The sequence below is a fragment of the Elephas maximus genome, chromosome 17, assembly GCF_024166365.1.
Source record: "Elephas maximus indicus isolate mEleMax1 chromosome 17, mEleMax1 primary haplotype, whole genome shotgun sequence".
Taxonomy (NCBI): domain Eukaryota; kingdom Metazoa; phylum Chordata; class Mammalia; order Proboscidea; family Elephantidae; genus Elephas; species Elephas maximus.
In genome coordinates, this window is record NC_064835.1 from 7025149 (window position 1) to 7045263 (window position 20115).

Consider the following 20115-nt stretch of genomic DNA (forward strand, 5'->3'; position numbering starts at 1 on the left):
TAGATTCCAGCTAAGTAGAAAAGTAATATACAGATGAAACATGATCCTAATTTTCTGATTGGAGAGACAGAGAAAAGTTAATAGACTTGTTCTAATCTACAAAGTCAATGATGAGATTGGGAAATGGTGAGCATACTACCTGGTGCTCTTTCCTGAGCTTTGCTTGCTCAGTTTTTTATCACCTTTTGGTTAAATGAGTCAGAATTGACTTGATGGCGGTGGGTTTGGTTTTGGTTTGGTTTTTGGTTAAAGTCTTAACCAGCTTTTTAGTATTTTGCCTACAAGACACCCACACACAAATGATCTTTTTAAGTCCCACTTAATACTTTTAGCATTTACACATGGTATCTTTCTTGGAGATGTTTCCTGCTAAATGTTAGCAACAAATATATGTGAGCACACACAGATTAAAAGAGCAAGGGGTTGGTGGGGGGCGGCGGGGAATACAATTAGGAATATAATTCAAGTCTTGACTTTCCTAAAGAAGAGCAATGATCTTCATCATCACCACCCTGTGAATTTATACAGGAGTCTTCCTCCCTGAGCTAGCCTTCAATCTCAACTACCAAGTAACAAATAACTCCTCTTCAAAATGTACCTGCGACTATAACCTATAAATGAAGAAAGCGACTGGGCATTTAGTCCCATCCTACGGTTTTTAGGCAAATATTAGTTTTTGGAGGGCACATGTATTTTGACATTGGGTGGAGTTATATAAATAAGGAGGACCCTGTGCAACCTGAGCTCATGCCATTCCAGCCAGTGGGGAGACGGCCTGGTCCCAGAGAGTAGCAATTGGCTACCGAACTTACAACAGAAATGACAAGACTCGACATCCTTTCAAGCCTTAAAAATCATAGTATATTTATGAGATCAGTCTACTTGAAACATGATTTCCTTTGAAGACTACATTTCTTTTTCTGAGGCTCGCCTTGCCTCTCAGCAGCGCTGAGCAAGTAGATAAACAGTAATGTGATACCAACCGTGAACTGCTGGTTCTGTCGTCGCCGTTGTGTCTACAGACGGGAACAGAGGATTGGAGGAAGGGAAGAAACAGGAGGAACGGCATGCAAAAAAGGGAAAATGGAAAAAAAATGGAACAGATAATATATGAGCAAGCTTTCAGAGAACATTGCGTGACAAGCAATAATAAATGAAAAGCAAAAAGCATTTGACGTGAGCTGCACTGTTTTAAAACATGCCTTGAGCTCAAAGCTGCGAGCTAATGAGGAAAACAGTGAACTCTTTGGTCCTGGGGGTCTTGCCAGGACACACATATTTGCTAGTCAATAGTCAGGGGAACATGCAAAGTGACGAGAAACACCAGTGCAAACTCAGTGTCTGGTAGATGGCTCTTAAGGCATCAAGGCTCAGGACTGGGACAGAAAAGCTCAGTCGGAAGACAGCTTAAACAATGGATTCATACATTCAAACATTGCCTTTCTTTGAACCCCGCCCACCCGGACACTTGGGCTTCTTGACTGCCAGTTAGGCACCACTGAATTCATCATTCTCGGAGGGTGCTTATGCTTATGTTCAGATGCCTGTAGACAAATCTAAGGGTTCAAGTTTCCCCTCCAGTGTGTTATTTCAGCAGAGTTTAGCTGGGAAGTTCAATTAACTGGGAAGCCGTGGGAACAAACACGTTAAAGGTTTTCACAGATTAGTTTCTGTATACACACATACACACACAAACACGCCCTACTCATCCATCCTTCACTCTGAAGCTCTTAATATGTCACAGTCTAAGAGCTGAAGCCTTTCATGAAAACACTCAAGTCCACACAATCTGCTAAATGCCACTTATAATCATGTGACCTTCCAAAAATTTAACTATCCAGCCATCCCTTTGCACCCAGTTCAGCACCATATTCATTGTCGTGAGTGGCCAGGAGTCTTGCCTTCTAGAGGTGCAATAGGACATAATGGTTTTTTTTTTTTTTGTCATTACTAGATGTGCTTGCTGTGGAAGGAAATGTAGTTTGCCTCTCTCGTCTTCTATTTCTGATGCTGTTTAAGCTTTCTCCCTCTTCTGCCAGGCTTCTAAACCAGGCCTGCGTACTGGCTCCACTTCACATGAAACCCCTCAAGGGGCTCAGGCAAGCAAGTCAAGGAATTCTCTATTTTTGGCTGGAGGGGAAGTGGGATAAATATCAAACAAAATACATGATGACATTCTTTTTTCCATAGTCATTTTAACACTGCTCTTCTGGCCAACTTCATTCTAATGTCAACCCATCTGGCAATGCTTTCATTTCCAGTTCTTCGTCTTTCAAGTATATTTCCTTCCTCTGGTCACCTTCGGGCGGGAAAAGAAAGGTGTTACTGAGCCTGGAGCAAGTCATCTCTAGTCAGAAGCTGGTGACTGAAGTGGGATTCTGGGTTAAAACTGCAAGTAGTTACCTGCCTTTTTTTTTTTTCTTCAAATAATGCAGCTATTTAGCTGGTAGTTATTTTCATGAATTCTGCAGAATGGACCCTTCACTTTTGACAATGGACCCTTCACTTTTGACACAGGCAATGTTTAAATGCACTGGAATACCAAACAGAACTTTTTTAATCAAATAAGCCCAGTGCTTCTGATTTATAAACATGACACACGAATTCACACTGGTGTTCCCCCTCAGTTGGCATGCTTTCCTTAGGACCGTAGACCATTTAAAGTTAGAGCCCTTCTAAGGAGCCAGATTTAACCAGAAGTCTGAAAGGCTACTGGAGCTTAGTATAAGTTACAGCTGAGTTTCTGAAAAATTGATGAAGGGAAGAAAAACATAACATACACTGCGTAAGAACATAATACTTACAAGTCAAGTCTGTGTGCATAAAACAGCAGTAAAAACAATACAGAAAATTGTACAGTTGAAACACTCTACTCCCAGATTCCCATGACACAGATGGCACATCTCCTCAATCGAAACCTCCAAGTTCAGTGTTAGTTTGAGGGGCTTTAAATTTGGGGGCAAAATCAAATGCACACCTGTGGATAGACATTGGCTCCTTTACAAAACTTGAAAAAAAAAGCAATAGACGCATTGGCTCATTATTTTTGTAGTAGCTCTTCTAAAAAACCCAGCTCTTCTAACATGCTCTATTTTAACCAGTGTAAAATGAAAGAAAGGAAGGTGGAGTAAAACAAAGGATTACCATCCTCAAAAATACTATCTTAGCATTAACCAATGACCCCAATTTACTGTCTTCCTACTACATAACGTTATGTCAGGTTTCTGATGAAGTTAAACCAAGTGAAGCCTGGAGTCAGCTCCTAGGTGGGTACTAGAAGCTAAATGAAGGAAAAGTTTACAGTAAGCTTGCTTCCCCATTCTGGGATGGGAAATCCATCAGTTGAACCCAAAAGAGGAGGAAAAAGGGATTCTGAGAAGGGAAACCATGTTCTAAAACAGTTAAAAGCAAACACATGTTCAAGGCAAACAGCACAGTTCCCAGAGCTGGCAACGGCAAAACCAGGATCAGCAATGGAGCAGAAGACTGCAGCAGAAACACGGTTGGCTACAAAGTCTGGAACCAGATCGAGGCTGTATCTGGGGAGTTACAGATTCCATTTCCCTAGGAGCATCTGGTATGCTATCCGAACAGAGGCTATTTCAAGTATGGAATTAAAAAAAAAAAAAATTCTTTAGAAGCAACTTTGCGCGCACCACAAGAGAGTGCTATGGCAGACTCTGATTCTCCTTCCTAATTGTGTTATGACTTCAGGCAGAAACCAGAGACACCCTGGCTCTGGAATAAGTGTGGCTCTGTGAAGTGGGATTTATTAGGGTATCTTCATCACAAAACTGGATAAACTTACAAGGCCACCCCTGGGAATCAACCTGTGGGGTCATAAGTGTATAGGCACAAGGCGAATAGCTAATCTCCGATATAAGTTATAAATGCTGTAATTAGCTTGAAAAATGAGAGTGTCTAATTGCCCTAACAAATGCTTTTTTGAAGCTAGTTTTGTTGCTGCTTTTAAAAAGCAATCTTCGAGCTACGCCTATGAGAAAAATAGGTCACAAAAAGCTGAAGTGGACTTAGCAGTGGTGGTAGGTTATGGAATTAAAAAGGCCTTGCTGAGCTATTGTCCCTATTTCAATTTTAATTACAATGAGGGCAAATTTATTGTACATTTGTTTTATACCGTCGACAAAAAAACAATCCCATGTTCTTGCAAACCCAGGAAGTGTGTGCAGCCTTAATAGTCCGTCTCTCGCTGTTTTATGAGTATAATCAAACAAGGTATCCAAGGAAGGGCACTGCACTGCTATTTGAAAGATGCGCACTTCACTTAATATTGACTTCTCTTCTTAGTCTCCCAGCCAGCCCAGCAGCTTATGGGGCCCTATCTGGAATAAATTAAACATCATATATATTTCATGTTGTGGTATAAGATATTTACAAAATGAAAAAGCTCTGACAATGTGTGGGATTAAGAGACACTAGCCTTTTAACCAAGTAGCGAAAAAAAAAAAAAAATTACTGCATGAGAGGCAGCTGGGCAATACTTAGTTGAAACAGTCATGTGGAAGCTCCACTGTGGCACATTCTAATCCTTTCATATGGGTTCTCTCCAACTTAGAATTGTTCATGGAGTGTGACAGGCTGGGGGTTTAAAACTAATCCATAAATTAGTCCACGGTCTCAAACACAATGGGTGCCATAAATGAAAATGAAAATCCTAGAACAAAATTAAATTCACAACCTTAAATACTTTTTCTTCCCCAGTTGATCTGTGGTGCTCTTGCTTTACAATGCACAGCTCCATTGCAAGGCTGCATTCTGGGGTGTTGTGTGAGTACAGTCTGCATTAAAAAATGCTGAGCATAATAACCCAAAGAACCCAATCAGCTCAAAACCAAAAAAAAAAAAGCTCAAAAGCAGAGCTTAATTGTAAAGAATTTAAATTCTCCCATTTTGATTGTCATAAGCTTAAATGAAAGCATACTAAGCAGTCTGGACATATTTTAATACACTTTCCCCAGTTTATTTTCTTAACTAAAGTCAGTAAGGAGCCAATGGGTTTTCTTAATTGAATTCTCCTTCGGTTTGTGTTATGGAGCTGCTTTAAATCTAGACACTAGGGCAGGCATGGAATTCCCCTGACAATTTTCATAGTTGTGCTGTGCTGGCCGATATATAGTAAATATCATTTTTTTTCCCTCTCTTTTTGACTTATTTGAGATCTACTGAAAGCAAAAAGAAAAGCTAGAAAACTAGTCTTTGCAACTTACTTGCTACTGGCTTCCTGGTTAGTTTTCTTCCCATCCATGTTATGCTTTAATTAAGATCCTGTGTCTTAAGGATGCGAGAAGTGGATAGGGACAGAACTGAAGCTAAAAGGCCCAAACAAGAGAGTCATAAGACTCTCTTACTTTTTAATGCCATCTCCCCTCTGAGTGAAGAGACTGTGTCCACAGAACAGCGGGAAGGGGAGCTAATATATATATATCTTAAAGCAACTTCAAATTTTGTTAAAAGCGTCTAGTGCTGCTGTGCCCGAGACCTTTTCATTTGCAAACCAGATGTTCTGCCAAATAACAGGAATCTGTGTGGTGGTTTCGTTTCAAAAGGAAAATGATTCCTATGTCATGTTGTATGTGAGTCCTGGGTGGAAGAAGGGACAGAAACGGAGGAAGGCACAAGCTGAAAAGATGAGGCTGTTGCCAGGACGGTGGTAGTACAGAGAGGGAAGAGGCTCTACAAGTCGTAGCTGATACTCATCTGGTGTTAGGTACCAGAGTGGGTCCTTGGTGCCAAGTTCTTTATTTTCCCTATACCAAGAATGAAAAGAGCTCCATGTATCACTTTCGAGTCCTGAGAAACTTGTATTCATGATATTATTTATTTGCATTATTCACAGACTGTTAGTAGGGAAACCTGTCAAGTCCTTATTGCCAGAATTATTTTTAAACAAGGAACATAAAATGATGGAAATTATGACAGAAGCATTAGAAAAAAAATTCTTACTCATTTTCCATTTCTTAAAAAACAAATGCAGAATCAGGTGACCTAAGCCACTGTAGTATTCAAATTTCTCCCATTCCCCCATAAATCAATATGGTCAAAATCTGGTTGGCTATGATGGTATTTGTAACAGGTTTATAATCACAGGCAGAATACAGATGTAGACAGACAGATGTGCAGATGTACAGTATGGAAAAAAAAAAAGAAGAAGACATGTACTTTGTGGGGCAAAAGCATGAAAAGGTGTCTCGTGAGGATTTACTTGTACTCTAATAATATTCTTGTCACCAGACACCAGGGACAGTGGCACGCCAGGGAACACACGATAAGTAGTCAATAAATGATGAATGAAAAACAGTCATAATGGGATAGATGTCAACTCCAGAAAAACGCTAGAGCAATTTAGTGAACATTCTAGGAGGAAAGATGTGTATTTTGTAGCAACAATGGCTTAATATATGCCCAGAATGTAAATATGCACAAAATATACATTTTTTTTATACATACATGGAAAATAGATGCTTGAAATAAAGTTGGACCTTCATGTTTAATTTCCAAAATGCCACCTTCTCTTAGCCACACTCTACTCATTCTTCGATGGCACAGAACAAATTCCACCTTTCCTATGACGTTGTCCTCAACCTTCTACAGCTCCTTCTGCCTGTGCCACTGAATCATCCCAACTCCACAGTGTCTCCTATAGAATGCCACTGTGTATAACCTACTTCTCCAACCATCTGTTAAGGGGTTCAATGAGCGCTTTGTCTCCATACGCACGAGCATAGTACTGTACATATGGGTGCTTAAGATATGTTGGGGGCCCTGGTGGTGTAATGGTTAAGCACTATGGCTGCTAACCAAAAGGTCAGCAGTTCAAGTCCACTGGCTGTTCCTTGGAAATCCTCTGGGGGCAGTTCTACTCTGTCCTATATGGTCGCTGTGAGTCGGAATCGACTTGATGGCACACAAAAACAACCCAACAGTACATGTTGAGGAGCCCTGGTGGCACAGTACTTAAGAGCTATGGTTGCTAACCAAAAGGTCAGCAGTTCAAATCCACCAGCAGCTCCTTAGAAGCCCATGGGGCAGTTCTACTTTGTCCTATAGGGTTGCTACAAGTCGGAATCAACTCAATGACAAACGGTTTGATTTTTGGTTAATGTATGTTGAATTGATGCCCCAAAGCAGACAAGCTTATACCCCCTTGCACCATGCAAATATCAATAGCACAGAGTAGGAATCATCAAGCTATGACCCTGGGAAACAGACAGCTCTCTGCAGAGCAAGGCTCTCTATTACAATCTGGATGGTCATGGCACAGATTCAGTACTAAGTGCAGGTGCACTTCTTTTTATCTAAGAAACTGACAATATGCTATGGTATTGAGTTTCCCAACTTTGGCATATTTTACAAACATCACTGAAGGATAAGGGCTGTAGCAACCTTCTTTATTTATGTGATCTAAACCACATTACGCAAAAAAGCTTGTGCTATTAGACTATGAAAGCCGAAACGCTAACGTGAGCCTGGGGGTGGGACTCACTTCCTCCAAGGAATGTTGGGTTCTGAGTGCTTAGACACCAAGAAGAAAAAGCTTGCTGTTTGTTTTCTTTTCCAAGGAACAATATAAAATATTAGGTATGTGCTTTAGAAAAAGGGAAAAACTCGTTTAGAAATGACCTACTTCATTTGTATGAAAGAATTTTTAAATGTGTTCCAGAATTTGGCCCTATAGCTATTCATTTCTCATTCTAAGGTGGTTTTAAGTTTTTAATTTATGGCAGTCACATGGACAGCGTGACCTACAGGTTGAACTTCTCCCAGCCTGAATTTTATATATAAGGTGCTGCAAACGGTGTTTTACAACCAAGTGCTGAGCCCTTTCGTGGGCCTCTTCTCGTCAAGCACCTAACTCAGATGAAACCCCTGTTGCCATTGAGTTGATTCCAACTCACAGCAACCCTGTAGGATAGAGTAGACCTGCCCTGTAGGGTTTCCAAGGCTGTAATTATTACAGAAGCAGATTGCCACATCTTTCTCTTGCAGAGAGGCTGGTGGGTTTGAACCACTGACCTTTCGCTTTGCAGCTCGGCGATTAACCAGTGTACTACCAGGGCTCCTCAGATACAACCAGGCAGGTGCAATACAATATGCACATTAACTAGGGAGGGAAATACAAAGTATTTTCTTAAGATGATTACAGGAAAAACCTGATCCAACGGGCAGATAGGGGCAAAAGCTATCACCAAACACAGAAATACACAATTTGATATATACCTAACACACAGAGTCAAATAATTTCAAAGAACACTAAAAACAAAACAACAACAGCAAAAACCCTAGTGTGGCAGTTGGGCTCTTCTCTCTGCTAGTTTCTGAGAGGAATCTACATGAAGGACTCGCACCTAGGGTAATGGCTGACTGTGTTTTAACAGGACTCCAGGGGCACTTTAAGTTACGCGGTCTGTTCTTTCATATCTTCATGAATGAAACCACATGGACAAATGGATGTGATTTAAAACAAACAAACACAAAAGATGGAAGGGACAGGAACTTGCCAACAGCAATAGTTGAAACAAATATATGGTCAAGATGTCTATGGACATGAGAGATGACAAAGACACCAAGGAATCTTCTGGTAAACCGCAATGAAGTTCTAAATGGCTCCCATCCCAATTCTGTCCCCCAAACTGTTTATTTACAAAGAGATTCTAATGATATGGATGGTGTCATAGTTTACTATCACTGTTCCTATGACAAATTCACATCAAATATTCCTTTCAGAAGGTTTCTAGCCTGCAAATATTCCTCCCTAGATAAAGCTACCCATAGACGTGTCCCTTCACGTGTAAGCTGTGAAGCAGGCTGACAGGTGGCAGAGGGCACCCTGCCCATTGCACCCATGGTGCCTATGATCCCTGGGGGGGGGGGAGGCTTCCGACTCCCCTCTTTCAAGGATCTCCAGAATGAAGCTTTCTCATGTTCTGAAGAAGTTGGGTGACTCCGAACAGAATGACAGTCTGCTTCCCTAACAGGGGAAACAATTCAATTGTCTTGGTTATGGAAGATAAAAGGTAACACTGGAACATTTCCTTTCCGAGAAATCAGGAATCAACTATGACCCTTCAAGTTGAAAAATATTTTTCTGTTGCATTTGTACATTTTTCTTGTAATGGAACTCTGACCTGGGGAATGGGTTTCAGTTATTGCATTTGACTGGAAAAAAGAAATAGATGACGGTGCCCCCCCCCCTTTTTTTAAGCTCAGGCTTTATGTTACTGTCACTGGATTTGGCTGTTGAAGCTTTTAAGGTTAATGGTGGCTGTAATGTACCAAACAGTGCAAAGAGAAGAGAAGTGGAAATTAATTTAGCTACCCATTTGTCAAGATTCAGTCTGGAAGATTTTTTAGGCACCAGTCTAGATGTAGTGGACCTTTGGAAACGGGGCACAGAACCATTCAGCTCTATAACCTTTAATCTGTTTGAAGAAAGGAGCAAATGTTAAATGCCACAAGTGTACTTCCTGGGCAAGATAAATATATATAAGACTCTTGTTAAGACACAGTAAGCCTAAAAGATCACATCCATTAAGGCAAATGGATTCTACCAAGTTGTTTTAATAGTAATTTTAGTTTAACTACTCTTGGGTGTGCCAGGGAGAATCTGGGCGTTCATTACCACAAATGTGCCGTGTGTGTAGCAAGGAATCAACTGCTAACATCAAGAGGCTAAAGTGCACCTATGAGATCATCTTCCATTACCGCGAGCTGAGAGGCCAGAGGCAGAGACAGACATGGGGTGGGGTGGGGGGAGCAAAGACAAGTTCCTGTTGAAGGCACCTTTCATGTGGACAGAAATAAAGCAATGTTTGTTTTTTAAATTTCTTCCTAAGCAGAGTCTATGCTGTAGGAGCTGTGATAACAGTAAGTTGTAGCTGTCTGAGGACATAAGATTAGCTTTAGTCTGGAGTGAAGGATTAAGAGCTGGGAAGTGAAGGGGCTCGGCTGATTGCTGAGATTGGCTGTGGCGGGGGGGGGAGTTCAGGGTGTGTTAAGAAAAGTTTTTTTTTTTTTTTTAAAGTAAGAGGCCAGCCATAAACAAAAATTGTTGTTCTATATTAAAGAGAAACGCGGTGTTCGTACTCTGAGTGAATAAGTCCTCAGACGGCCTTAAAATGTAAACCTGGCTAGCTACCAGCATGGAACGTTTTAAAATGAGGGGTAATAAAGGCTGGCTTATACTCTGGCAACTTCTGCAAAGAGAAAACAAACTGCTGGAGGGCTTCCTCCTTAATGGGTTAATATATACAGAGTATTAATGGAGAATTAGGCGAAGTAGTTTACACTGACATCCAAAGGGATTTTCACCAGAAACTGTATGAAAACCTGGTAACAACCAAAACGCGAAACCAAACCCGATGCCATTGAGTCGATTCTGACTCATAGCGACCCTAGAGGACAGAGTAGAACTGCCCACAGGGTTTCCAAGGAGCGCATGGTGGATTCGAACTGCTGACCTTTTAGTTAGCAGCCGTAGCACTTAACCACTACACCACCAGGGTTTCCCTGGTAACAAAAGCATGGGCCTAATTCAGCTTACAACTTGGATAAGGGATAAGAAGGGGCAAGGAAAAAAAGAAAAACAAAAAACCTAGTTCTTAGTATGAAGAACTGATAGCATGTTTGCTCTGGAAGTCAGGAGTTAGGATGGAGCATTTTTGCTATGCTTTATTAATGACACAGGAAATGGGCCGAATCTATTCGTTGTGCTAACGAACCAAGTTTACTTAAGAAGAAGGAACGAACAACGAACTGAAACAGAAACACCCACAGACGAGAATACAGGAAGCAGCCTGCGTGAGCTTAGAGTGAGACACAAAACCAATTGATGGATTTTCAGGAGATTTTAAAGTAAGTGTAGGCACTGATAGTTTTGTAATCAATATTTAGAAAAATCCTCAAAAGTGGCTTGTTTAAGGGTTCTCTTTGCTCCACTATAATGATTATAGAAAAGTGAAGAAAACAGATTAAACAATATATTCTCACATCTCATAAAATGATGAGGCCTCCTCTTTCATGGAACACTTTGGATTTTTGTCAGCTCTATCTCACCCACTCCTGCGAAAATAGGAAACGTCTCCAGAAAGCCAATGTGAAGGACAGCTGGCACATCTGGGGTGGTAAAGTGAGGTTACACCTGAAGAGCGGTGAGTAAGGTGGTCAAGAAGGCCAGCGATCAGATTGTATACAAGGGCCTTGGTTCAAAGAGACCATGCCGTCTCATCCGATAGCAGAATGAAGTGAAAATGTTACCTTTTAAAGAGATTTTTTTTTTTCTCCTCATAGAGTAGTTACTTTTACACGCAGATACCTGTAAATGTGGCTGGGGGAAGGTCTTACCTCAGGAAATTCTTCATGTCTGGTTGACATGGCACAGCCATGTGTTTTCTGCCTTGGCAGCACAAGAAACTCCAAGGCTCCCAGAACATCAGGCACTGAGAGAGCCACTGGATGCCAGGGAAAGGATGGATGGCATGCCATCTCCCTCAGTGGTATTTAGAAATAAGAGAGAGTGAAACTCATTTTGAATAAGAGTTTCAGATGGTCCAAAGAGATAAAGCCACAGAGTTAGCAACTACTGAGGCTGCCTCTTCCACCCCTGAAACACTTCGCCTAGGGCAGGGAGCGGTTCCTGACTGCTCCCCATGGAAAAGACAGCCACTCTACTCTGATTGCTTGTGACTACTCAGAGCAAGAGGGACAACTCTGCCTTGTGTAACATGGCCCAAATGGGCATGTTCAAGAGTGCACGTTTCTTCATATGAACCAAGATGAAGTTAAGCTGAGGAAAAGATCCAAAGCCACAATACTTACCATGTCATCAAATGTGGCTAATCATAAGCTATGCGTGTGTTCTCTAGCAGCCACACTGCCATTTTCCCTAGCATCTGGCTTTGGATAGTGATGCTTAGAAAGGAATTCTCTTGTGTATAAGCTACAAAATATCTACTAAATGCTTGCGTGTTAAAGATTTTCTGGCATCCTTAAGATTCAACTTAAGAATACAGCATCTAATGTCTTTAAAGCTCCAAAACAAGGGAATAATTAAATTCCAAGAGTTGGAAGGGAAATTGTAGACTTCTTTTCATACATACCAGAAAGACAATATACATTCAGGACATTTTCAATGGTAATGAAGGTACCATACCTGTGATGATGGTAAGGATGGTGGTGGTGGTGGTGGTGGTGGTGGTGGTTGTTGTGGGAGGAGGGATAGTTGTGGGGGGATCTGGATAAAAAAAAAAAGGAAAATCAAACCCACAATGCTGAACACAACAATGACCAGTAATGACAAAACAAAGGCATGAAGACACTGAGATGCTTCTTTGATGACATCCCCCTTTAAAACCAAACGTTTTTTTTTTTTTTTTTTCTCTCCAAAGATTTAAGTCTTGTAATTATATCCCAGTGTCTTAGTTGGAAGAGCTAAGAAAAGAAGAAGAGAGATTTTTTATTAATGAAGTGAACCAGGGATAAGGAGATGTGAAATAGAGAGGGGAGGAAAAATCAACACATATGACCCTTCAGATTTCAAAGGTGAGGTTAAACCAACTCAGCACTGAGAGGGCGCGGGGGCTGTTGTTCTTCATTTTATGCTCTTACAGATGGGCGAGAGGATGGGGAGACAGTGCTGCCCTATTTAAAGGGCTCATATCAGCCAAGGATGCCTGCACCCCTGCTTGCTGGCTCTCTGTGCCTGTTAACTTCATTATTCTCCATCGATACATCTCAGCAGGAAGTAAAACTACTTCTATACCAGTAATAAATACAAAGAAGAGAGAATGTCACCACTAAATACCAAGTTCCAGGCATGTGAGATTTTCCTGAGATTTTGTTTTTTAAGTCAATAAATTTTACAACTTATGAATATTAGTAAGTTGCCTTTGCTTATGTTAAAAGCATGACCTAAGTGGACTGCAATGATAACACTGCAAGGGTGTTTCCCATCTTGTGAACAAGAGAAGGAAATATAAGTGGGACTTGCCCCTCGAGCCAGGAACCTGAGAGGGAATCTGTAGTCAGACATTTGATAGAGTGTATATTTGTCTATCATCTAAAAATTATCTGGGGGGTAAGGAAGGGGAATATGAAAGAGAAAAAAAAAATATTCTAAGCCTAAATGATCAAACTGAATGTGTTAAATTGTCAGCAAGACTTTGAACTAAGCAATCACTCTGCTGTAATAGAGCATAAGACGATTTGAAGGCTTTTGATTTTAAATTTTATCTAAAGCACATCAACTTTTTCTCCCTGACACATCTGGTGTCCTTTTATCTCCAAGCGTGCTCTCAGATTGTCTAATTAATACATCAAAACTTTAATTATATACTGCACCTTTATTGGGTTTGGTACAACTTCCTGAAAGTTTATGAAAAACATTACCTTGGTGATTGGCTTCGAGGTCTGCTGACAATGGATTCCACTACAGATCGATAATTCAGGGTTTTAATTTGCTTTGCAAACGGCTCTTCTCAAACACACATGTGACAGGAAGGGTTAACCACAACCTTCTCTGTTTATGGGGGGACTTGGTTATTTAAACTGGAGACAGGAGCAGTTTAAGTTATCGTTTAAAGCAGCCTCACACGAGTCCAAAAAATGATTCCATCAAAAAAAAAAAAAAAAATCATCTCCTACTTCTCCAAGAAGTAGAAATGATTCAATCGGTGATTTTAAACTACCTTTTTAAAACAGCCACACGAACTGGAGGAGAAATACTCTATTTTGGGCAGTGTTTTTAGTCTTGCTACCTGGACACTTTTTATGGAGGGCCACAGGTGGGAAAGCATTTTGTGACCTCGCGAATCATTTGGATGCACCCGACCTTGCTGTAGGTGTGGGTGCAGACAGGGATGAACAAGGTGAGCTGGGCCCTGAGTCAAGTTCTGAAGATATCCTTGCTTACTCTAGTACACCATGAACGGTTATCCAGAGAGGGTCCTGCTGCCCAGCATGTGAACAGTTAATGTGGTTTTTTTCTGCTGGTTCAGTGATAACATTTACCACTAAATAGGATGTTTTGTATCTGGAAGATTGCCCCTAATATACTAGAATGCTATTTCTATACCTAACTCTAAAAGTATTGGCACAAAGTGGGTGGTGTCCATAGTACCATAAGTGGACCTAAAGGTGATGTGAAAATATGATCAAGAACCCAGGTGTGGACCAGACCAATGATGGCACGTATTTCAGAGAAAGGTCACTGGTACCTCTCATTTTGTGAAAATCACACACTTGTAATTATTTTCCTCACTACTAGGATAAGTGTTGTCCTTCACAGCCGGCTCTGGAAACCTGAATGAATTAGATTCTATGAACAGGTGTAACCTCAATGCTTAGATCATTTCTAGCAATAAGAGCAACGTGAGGCCTGTATTTAAGGAAATGCAGAGTTGGAGCTAATGAGCTGTTTGACACATGAAGGCTAAAAGAACAAAACCAATCAGGGTTCAAGCGCTACCCAGCTAGATCACCCATGTATATAAATTACTTCCAGAGAATTAAACATTTGAGAGGCATGTTAACTCTTTTAGTTCATAAAGTACTTTCAAAATTATTGCAGTAGTACAATAAATCACCTTTGAAAAGAAAGCCAACGTACTACCTTCCTGAATTGTAGAATATTTTATTAATAGACTAGCAATATCTCAGGTTCATATTCTAGCTTGTCACTCCAGCATGGTTATTAGCACAGATTAAGTGGGGTAGGTGGTATATTGTAGATCTAGGGTTGGTGTATCATCTTGGCTTGGGGAGACGTGTGTACAGATGTACTTGCCTGAATAGGTGGGTACCTATGTTTCCTGGCTATCAAAAACATACTCTGGTGCAGAGAGATAATTCCAAAAAGATAATCTTATACTGGAGGGAATTGTTCTATTGGAAAGCATTGAGAATAAGAGGAACTACAAAGAAAGGCATATGCCTCCACTGTGGTCTTGGGATTCAGAAAGTATCATGGCTCTGTCACATAATAACTTTGTGAACTTGGGTATATTTTATCATCTGTGAAATGGGATGATAATAATGTTTCCTCGTGGTGTTATTGTGGAGATTAGATGAGACCACGCACGTAAAATATTTACCATAGGGCTTGGAATGAAGTGAGCACTCAACAAATGTTAGCTAGACGCTATTATCCAAAATTACTCAAATACATCTGCCCGTCAGATCCACAAGATGTTTCTCATCTTGAGATGTAGGGGCAGTAGGTATAAGAAATCCATTTTCTCCAAAAAACTCATGATTCCTTGATTCAAGGAATCAAATCGATTCAATAATCAACTGGTAGGGATTTGTCACTGCTTTTTAACATTGGGAGTTTGTATGGAAAGCTGGGTCGAAAGTCTGCAAACCTGGGCGGTAGCAGGATAGGGCACTCCCAACATTAGAGGCTCAAACTCGATGTGAAGAGAACACAGGTGGAAAAAAAAGGGAGGCACTTAGCTCCCATCTCCCATTAGAGACGGTGAACAGCTGAGGGACAGAGATGGCTCTGACTGTGTATTGCCAACCAAAAATGGGTCACATGACGCCTCTCTCACCTGCACAGAAATGCTGCACCTTCTTGAAGTCATTCCCTTCACTGAGACTTCCTTAACTTCTGAGAGAATTAATGCTATTATCTGTATTCATGGACAACATGGGCAGTGTGTAAAGAAAATATCACAGACGTCTACAAATAAGGTGATTAGACATGATCCTTTCGTTTTGCATTATGCTAAGGAAAATAAAAACCCTCAGGAGTAGACTGAGGATATCCATATAACATATAGATATGGAAAAAACATGCTTCTATTTGATTAAACAGACTGCCACTCCTATTTTTTTCGTAAGGAGAGTGGACATGGTTCTAAGACATTATGGTGTAAATAGTCCACATATATATTTGTATGGATGTGTTATCTATTCATATATACCACATTTTTTATGCAAATAACACACCTTCTACATTTGTTTGTCGATCATGTGGTGTTATTTGCATAAAAATACACTTATACTTGGATTATTTATGCAACTAACATGAAATAAGAACCCCTCCCCAACATACACACCTATTCAAATATTTGCAACACATTGAAATTTTGATGTCTGTGGTTCCTCATCCTGTGTCATGTATGTAGGCGACTATTTTTCTGGTGTAAAACTAATCAGGAGGCTTCAACTGGACAGAGCAGACTCGATGCATCATCATAAGAGTAGAGAGGAAGCGCACTCCTCACTAAATAGACAATATTCATCATATACAAAATTGACAAGGTATAAATGGGGAGTAAGTTTAAAATGCCTGACACATAGTAGGTACTCAATAAATGTTTGGTGATTAGAGAAATTCAGGCTAATATGCTTTAATGACATGGCAAAAAGATGCTGATGAAAAAAACAAAACAAAGAAACAAATAAAAAAAATTCTCAAACTCGCTACCATTCAGTCGATCCGGACTCACGGCCACCCCATTTGTTACAGAGTAGAACTGGCTCAGGGATTTTTCCTGGCTACAAATCTCCAGACAAATTAAAAAAAGAAAGAAAGAAAAGAAAAAAAGTTACAGGTGGTTCATGTAGCTACCAAAGACTTTGTATTTTTCCAACTATTTACTGACTTACAACATCCTCTGGGATTTAATAGCTTCATGCTGAAAATGGGATAGTTCTGTTCATCAAAGCAAGAGAAAAGCTAGCCCCGATATCATAGGAAAATCCCACTGAGAAAAAACTTTCCGAGCTGAAAAGCCATTAATTGGTAAGGATGAATTTTTTTCAGTCATTACTTATAGCATCATCTCCTTGGCTTGTGCCTGAGAACACGGCTTTCTTACTCAGCGGGACCAGAGACTGTGATCTAGTGGGAAGCCCCTAGGATGAGCGGGAAAGAAGAAAAGTCACTGCTCTCCTAGGTGGAGACACTGTTAGTCCACCTCAGTCCAGGTTTCTTTCAGTCCTTGAAGGAAACCAACTGGTTTTGGGGTTTCAACTTGACCAAGAGCTCTGGCAGTGAATCACAGTGGCAGCTACATGTAAGTGAGTCTAGGAGGAGACTCTCTGATCTTCTCACGTACCGTATACATACAGCATGTAATCCGAATGAGCAGACCCCACTATGTTGGAAGCTTCACATCGGTATGTACCATTATCTGTTTTGTTTAGGTTATTGATGAACAGGTTGGGCCCAGACAATACGGCGTGTTGAGGCATTTCATCATCGACTCTCACCCAAGATATCATAACAGGCCTGCAGAGGAAGGGTAGAAAGGCAAGTTTTATTATGACTTCCCATTAAGAGATTTGCATCAAACTTCTCACCTACCCATTAAATCAACTGCATGCTGGGTGATACAATTAAAGAAAACCTACTGGAGATACTTTTAAGTTCACAGAGTTAAACCCTGATGTCTCCAAAAATCTGCTCGGCATATGATTTTTTAAAAAAACATTATCAGGTGTTGAAAAATTTTCATAGACCACAAGTAGGAGTCTCATTATTTCCAATTCATCTTAAGCAAATAAACCAAAAAAAAAAAAAAAAAAAACCCAGTATTTTTAATGCCCTGCTATATGGTTTCACACCAATTCAGCTAGGACAGAGCTCACCCATTGTTAATCATCTTATTCATTAGGGGGGAAAATCGAGTTCTTGGCTAATGATACATGCATTAATCTGTTGGTTACTAACACATCAGGACATTGCTTAGAAGCCACTTGTAATATTTAAGTGGATTTAGACTTCCAGAAAAAATGAATGGCTTTTTACTTCTGAATAGGTCTTGCTCTTGGCCTCTGCTGTCCAGGAAACCACCTGTGGTTCTGGAAAGACATAATCACTTCCTCTCTCTGGGTCTCTCCCTTACCCTGCCTTCCCCAACCCAAGACATCCACCACACTCTCTGATGCCCTGGCCACCTTGTCTATCTGTGCTTTCTTCACGGGATCTCCGAGGCCCATCCGTAAGTGGGCCTTTTCCCTTTGGGTGGGAAGCTGCACAGAAGCCTGCACAGCCTGAGGAAGAGGCTCTCAGGTTAATGCGGCTCCACATGGATTCCTTAGGTCTTAGGCACTCGCTCATCAGAGAGAAGTTCGCTTTAGTGATGTAAAGAACTGCATTTTGTATCCACTAGGAAAAGCAAACTTCACACGACGCTCTGGAGCCAAAAGGCACACATGCAAAATGCCTTTCAAATGCACTGAATTTAAAACTTCCATTCTTCAAGGTGGCTCCTTCAACATCCTGTGAAATGAAGGCCTCATCCAGGACTGGGGCTGAAAACTCTCTTTTGAAAGGTAGAGCGCCACATTCGGGTACAGGAGTAACTTCCCTTCAGTCCCCACTGCTCCCTCTAGGAGCAGTGACGCGACAAAAGACCCTTGCTTAATGACGAGGGGATACTCAAGTCTGCCCTGTCACGTAGCATTCCAATTTTCAAATGGGATGTGAAGTTACAATTTTTTCTTTAATTACACATGGGTTTGTCATCATAGCCCAGTAAATTATTTAAAAATTAGTCCTGCATATGTCCTCCTTGCAGGCAATGGCAAATGGGTCTGCCTGGTCATCAGATCTAACGTCCTGCTGCTTGACAGCTGAAACAATCAGTGGGGGTAAGTGCTGAGAATATTCACATTTAATGGCAAGTTAAATTACCATTTTTATTGTATGCAATTTCTTGAGAAAATAAATAGGTAATATGCTAGAAGGGATGGCAGTAGAGAAAAGTGTGCTCCCTCATAGGACCATATACCCAGCCTTTTTTGGGAGGAACAAAAAAGTACCCTCTCTGGCATAAACGTCCTGAAGGAAACATGTAATTTACTGTCCCCGTGGCACATTCAATTGAACACGGTACCTTCTTCAGGGGGAAAAAAAAAATACAGAAACAGAATATAGGTTAGCCAGCCATAGAGTGTAAAAGTGGTTCACGTGGCTGAGCACAGGGACTGCAAGTGGCAAGAGGCCTCTGAGAATTTTTTTTTTCCCCTCTCTACTGGATTGTTTTGGAGAGAAAGTAAGCTGCTAATTAGGATGTAAATCAAACAGTTTACAAAAAGAAAGATCTGAATCTTGCAGTGGTCAAAAGAGAAAAAGACCGTTCTACTACGGCTTGAAGCTTTCCAAACCAAAAAACCTGGGACCACCAGAGGAAAATCAGAACAGAACTGAGTCCACTGCCCACCTCTCAAAGGTCCTCTTGAAAAATCCAAATGGTTAGTACAGAGAGAAGCAAATTCTAGCTCATGAAGCAGGAAGCACAAAAATAGGGAGCGCTGGAAGTGAGCCAGCAGCCAGGCTCCCCCTTTGGATTGCTGGTCTCTGTCACAGGTTATAATGGATACAATTCTTCTCAAAGATTTTGGGGAAGCTTTGTTAAGAGGGGAAACCCTGGTGGTGTCGTGGTTAAGTGATATGGCTGCTAACCAAAAGGTCCACAGTTCGAATCCACCAGGTGCTCCTTGGATACTCTATGGGGCAGCTCTACCCCATCCTATGCGGTTGCTATGAATGGGAATCGACTTGGCAGCAATAGGTTTGGTTTTTTTCTTTTTGTTAAGAGGCTCCGAGTTCCTTATATGAAAACTGTGATAGTGATGTTGTCAGCAACACTCTGAGAGAAAAGAAAAAATAAAATAAAAAATCATACCGTAGAGACAGCAGAGGGAGCTCAATGCCGTTTTCTGCTGGGCACCACTAAAGTCTGAGTGCCCCCAGTCCCAACACGGACCTGTTCTTCCATTTCATGATCCCATGGATTGTTTTTTCCCCCAAGAAACAGTTAAAAACAATCTTTCCTAGAAAGATGAAAGATCCCTACCACCTCTTAAACTGAATAATATTTAGAGTGGTATTACCACATGGCTTTTTTTGTTGTTGTGAGTGTTACATGTTAAAAAAAGGAAGAAAAAGTTGCCATCAAGTAGATTCTGACCCGTGGTGACTCCATGTGTGTCACAGTAGAACTGTGCACCACTGGGTTTTCAATGGCCAATTTTTTGGAAATAGATGGCCAGGACTTTCTTCTCAGGTGCCACTTGATGGACTTGAACCTCCAACCTTTCCACTGTTTGCACCACCCAAGGACTCTGATGATACACGTACGCAGT

At 40.9% G+C, this 20115-nt stretch overlaps 1 protein-coding gene across 4 annotated transcripts in view; it reads right to left on the reverse strand.

The window, feature by feature from the left end:
* CADM1 (cell adhesion molecule 1) overlaps nucleotides 1-20115 on the reverse strand; it is a 384950-nt gene that overhangs the window by 23976 nt on the left and 340859 nt on the right. For 2 of the 4 annotated variants that reach the window (XM_049857509.1, XM_049857508.1), the window contains exons 7-9: nucleotides 17082-17254; nucleotides 12170-12250; nucleotides 984-1016 (exon numbers count right to left, since the gene is read on the reverse strand). In XM_049857509.1, coding sequence (XP_049713466.1) covers nucleotides 984-1016; nucleotides 12170-12250; nucleotides 17082-17254 — 287 coding nt within the window. The other 2 variants (XM_049857511.1, XM_049857510.1) reach the window with 2 other exon arrangements.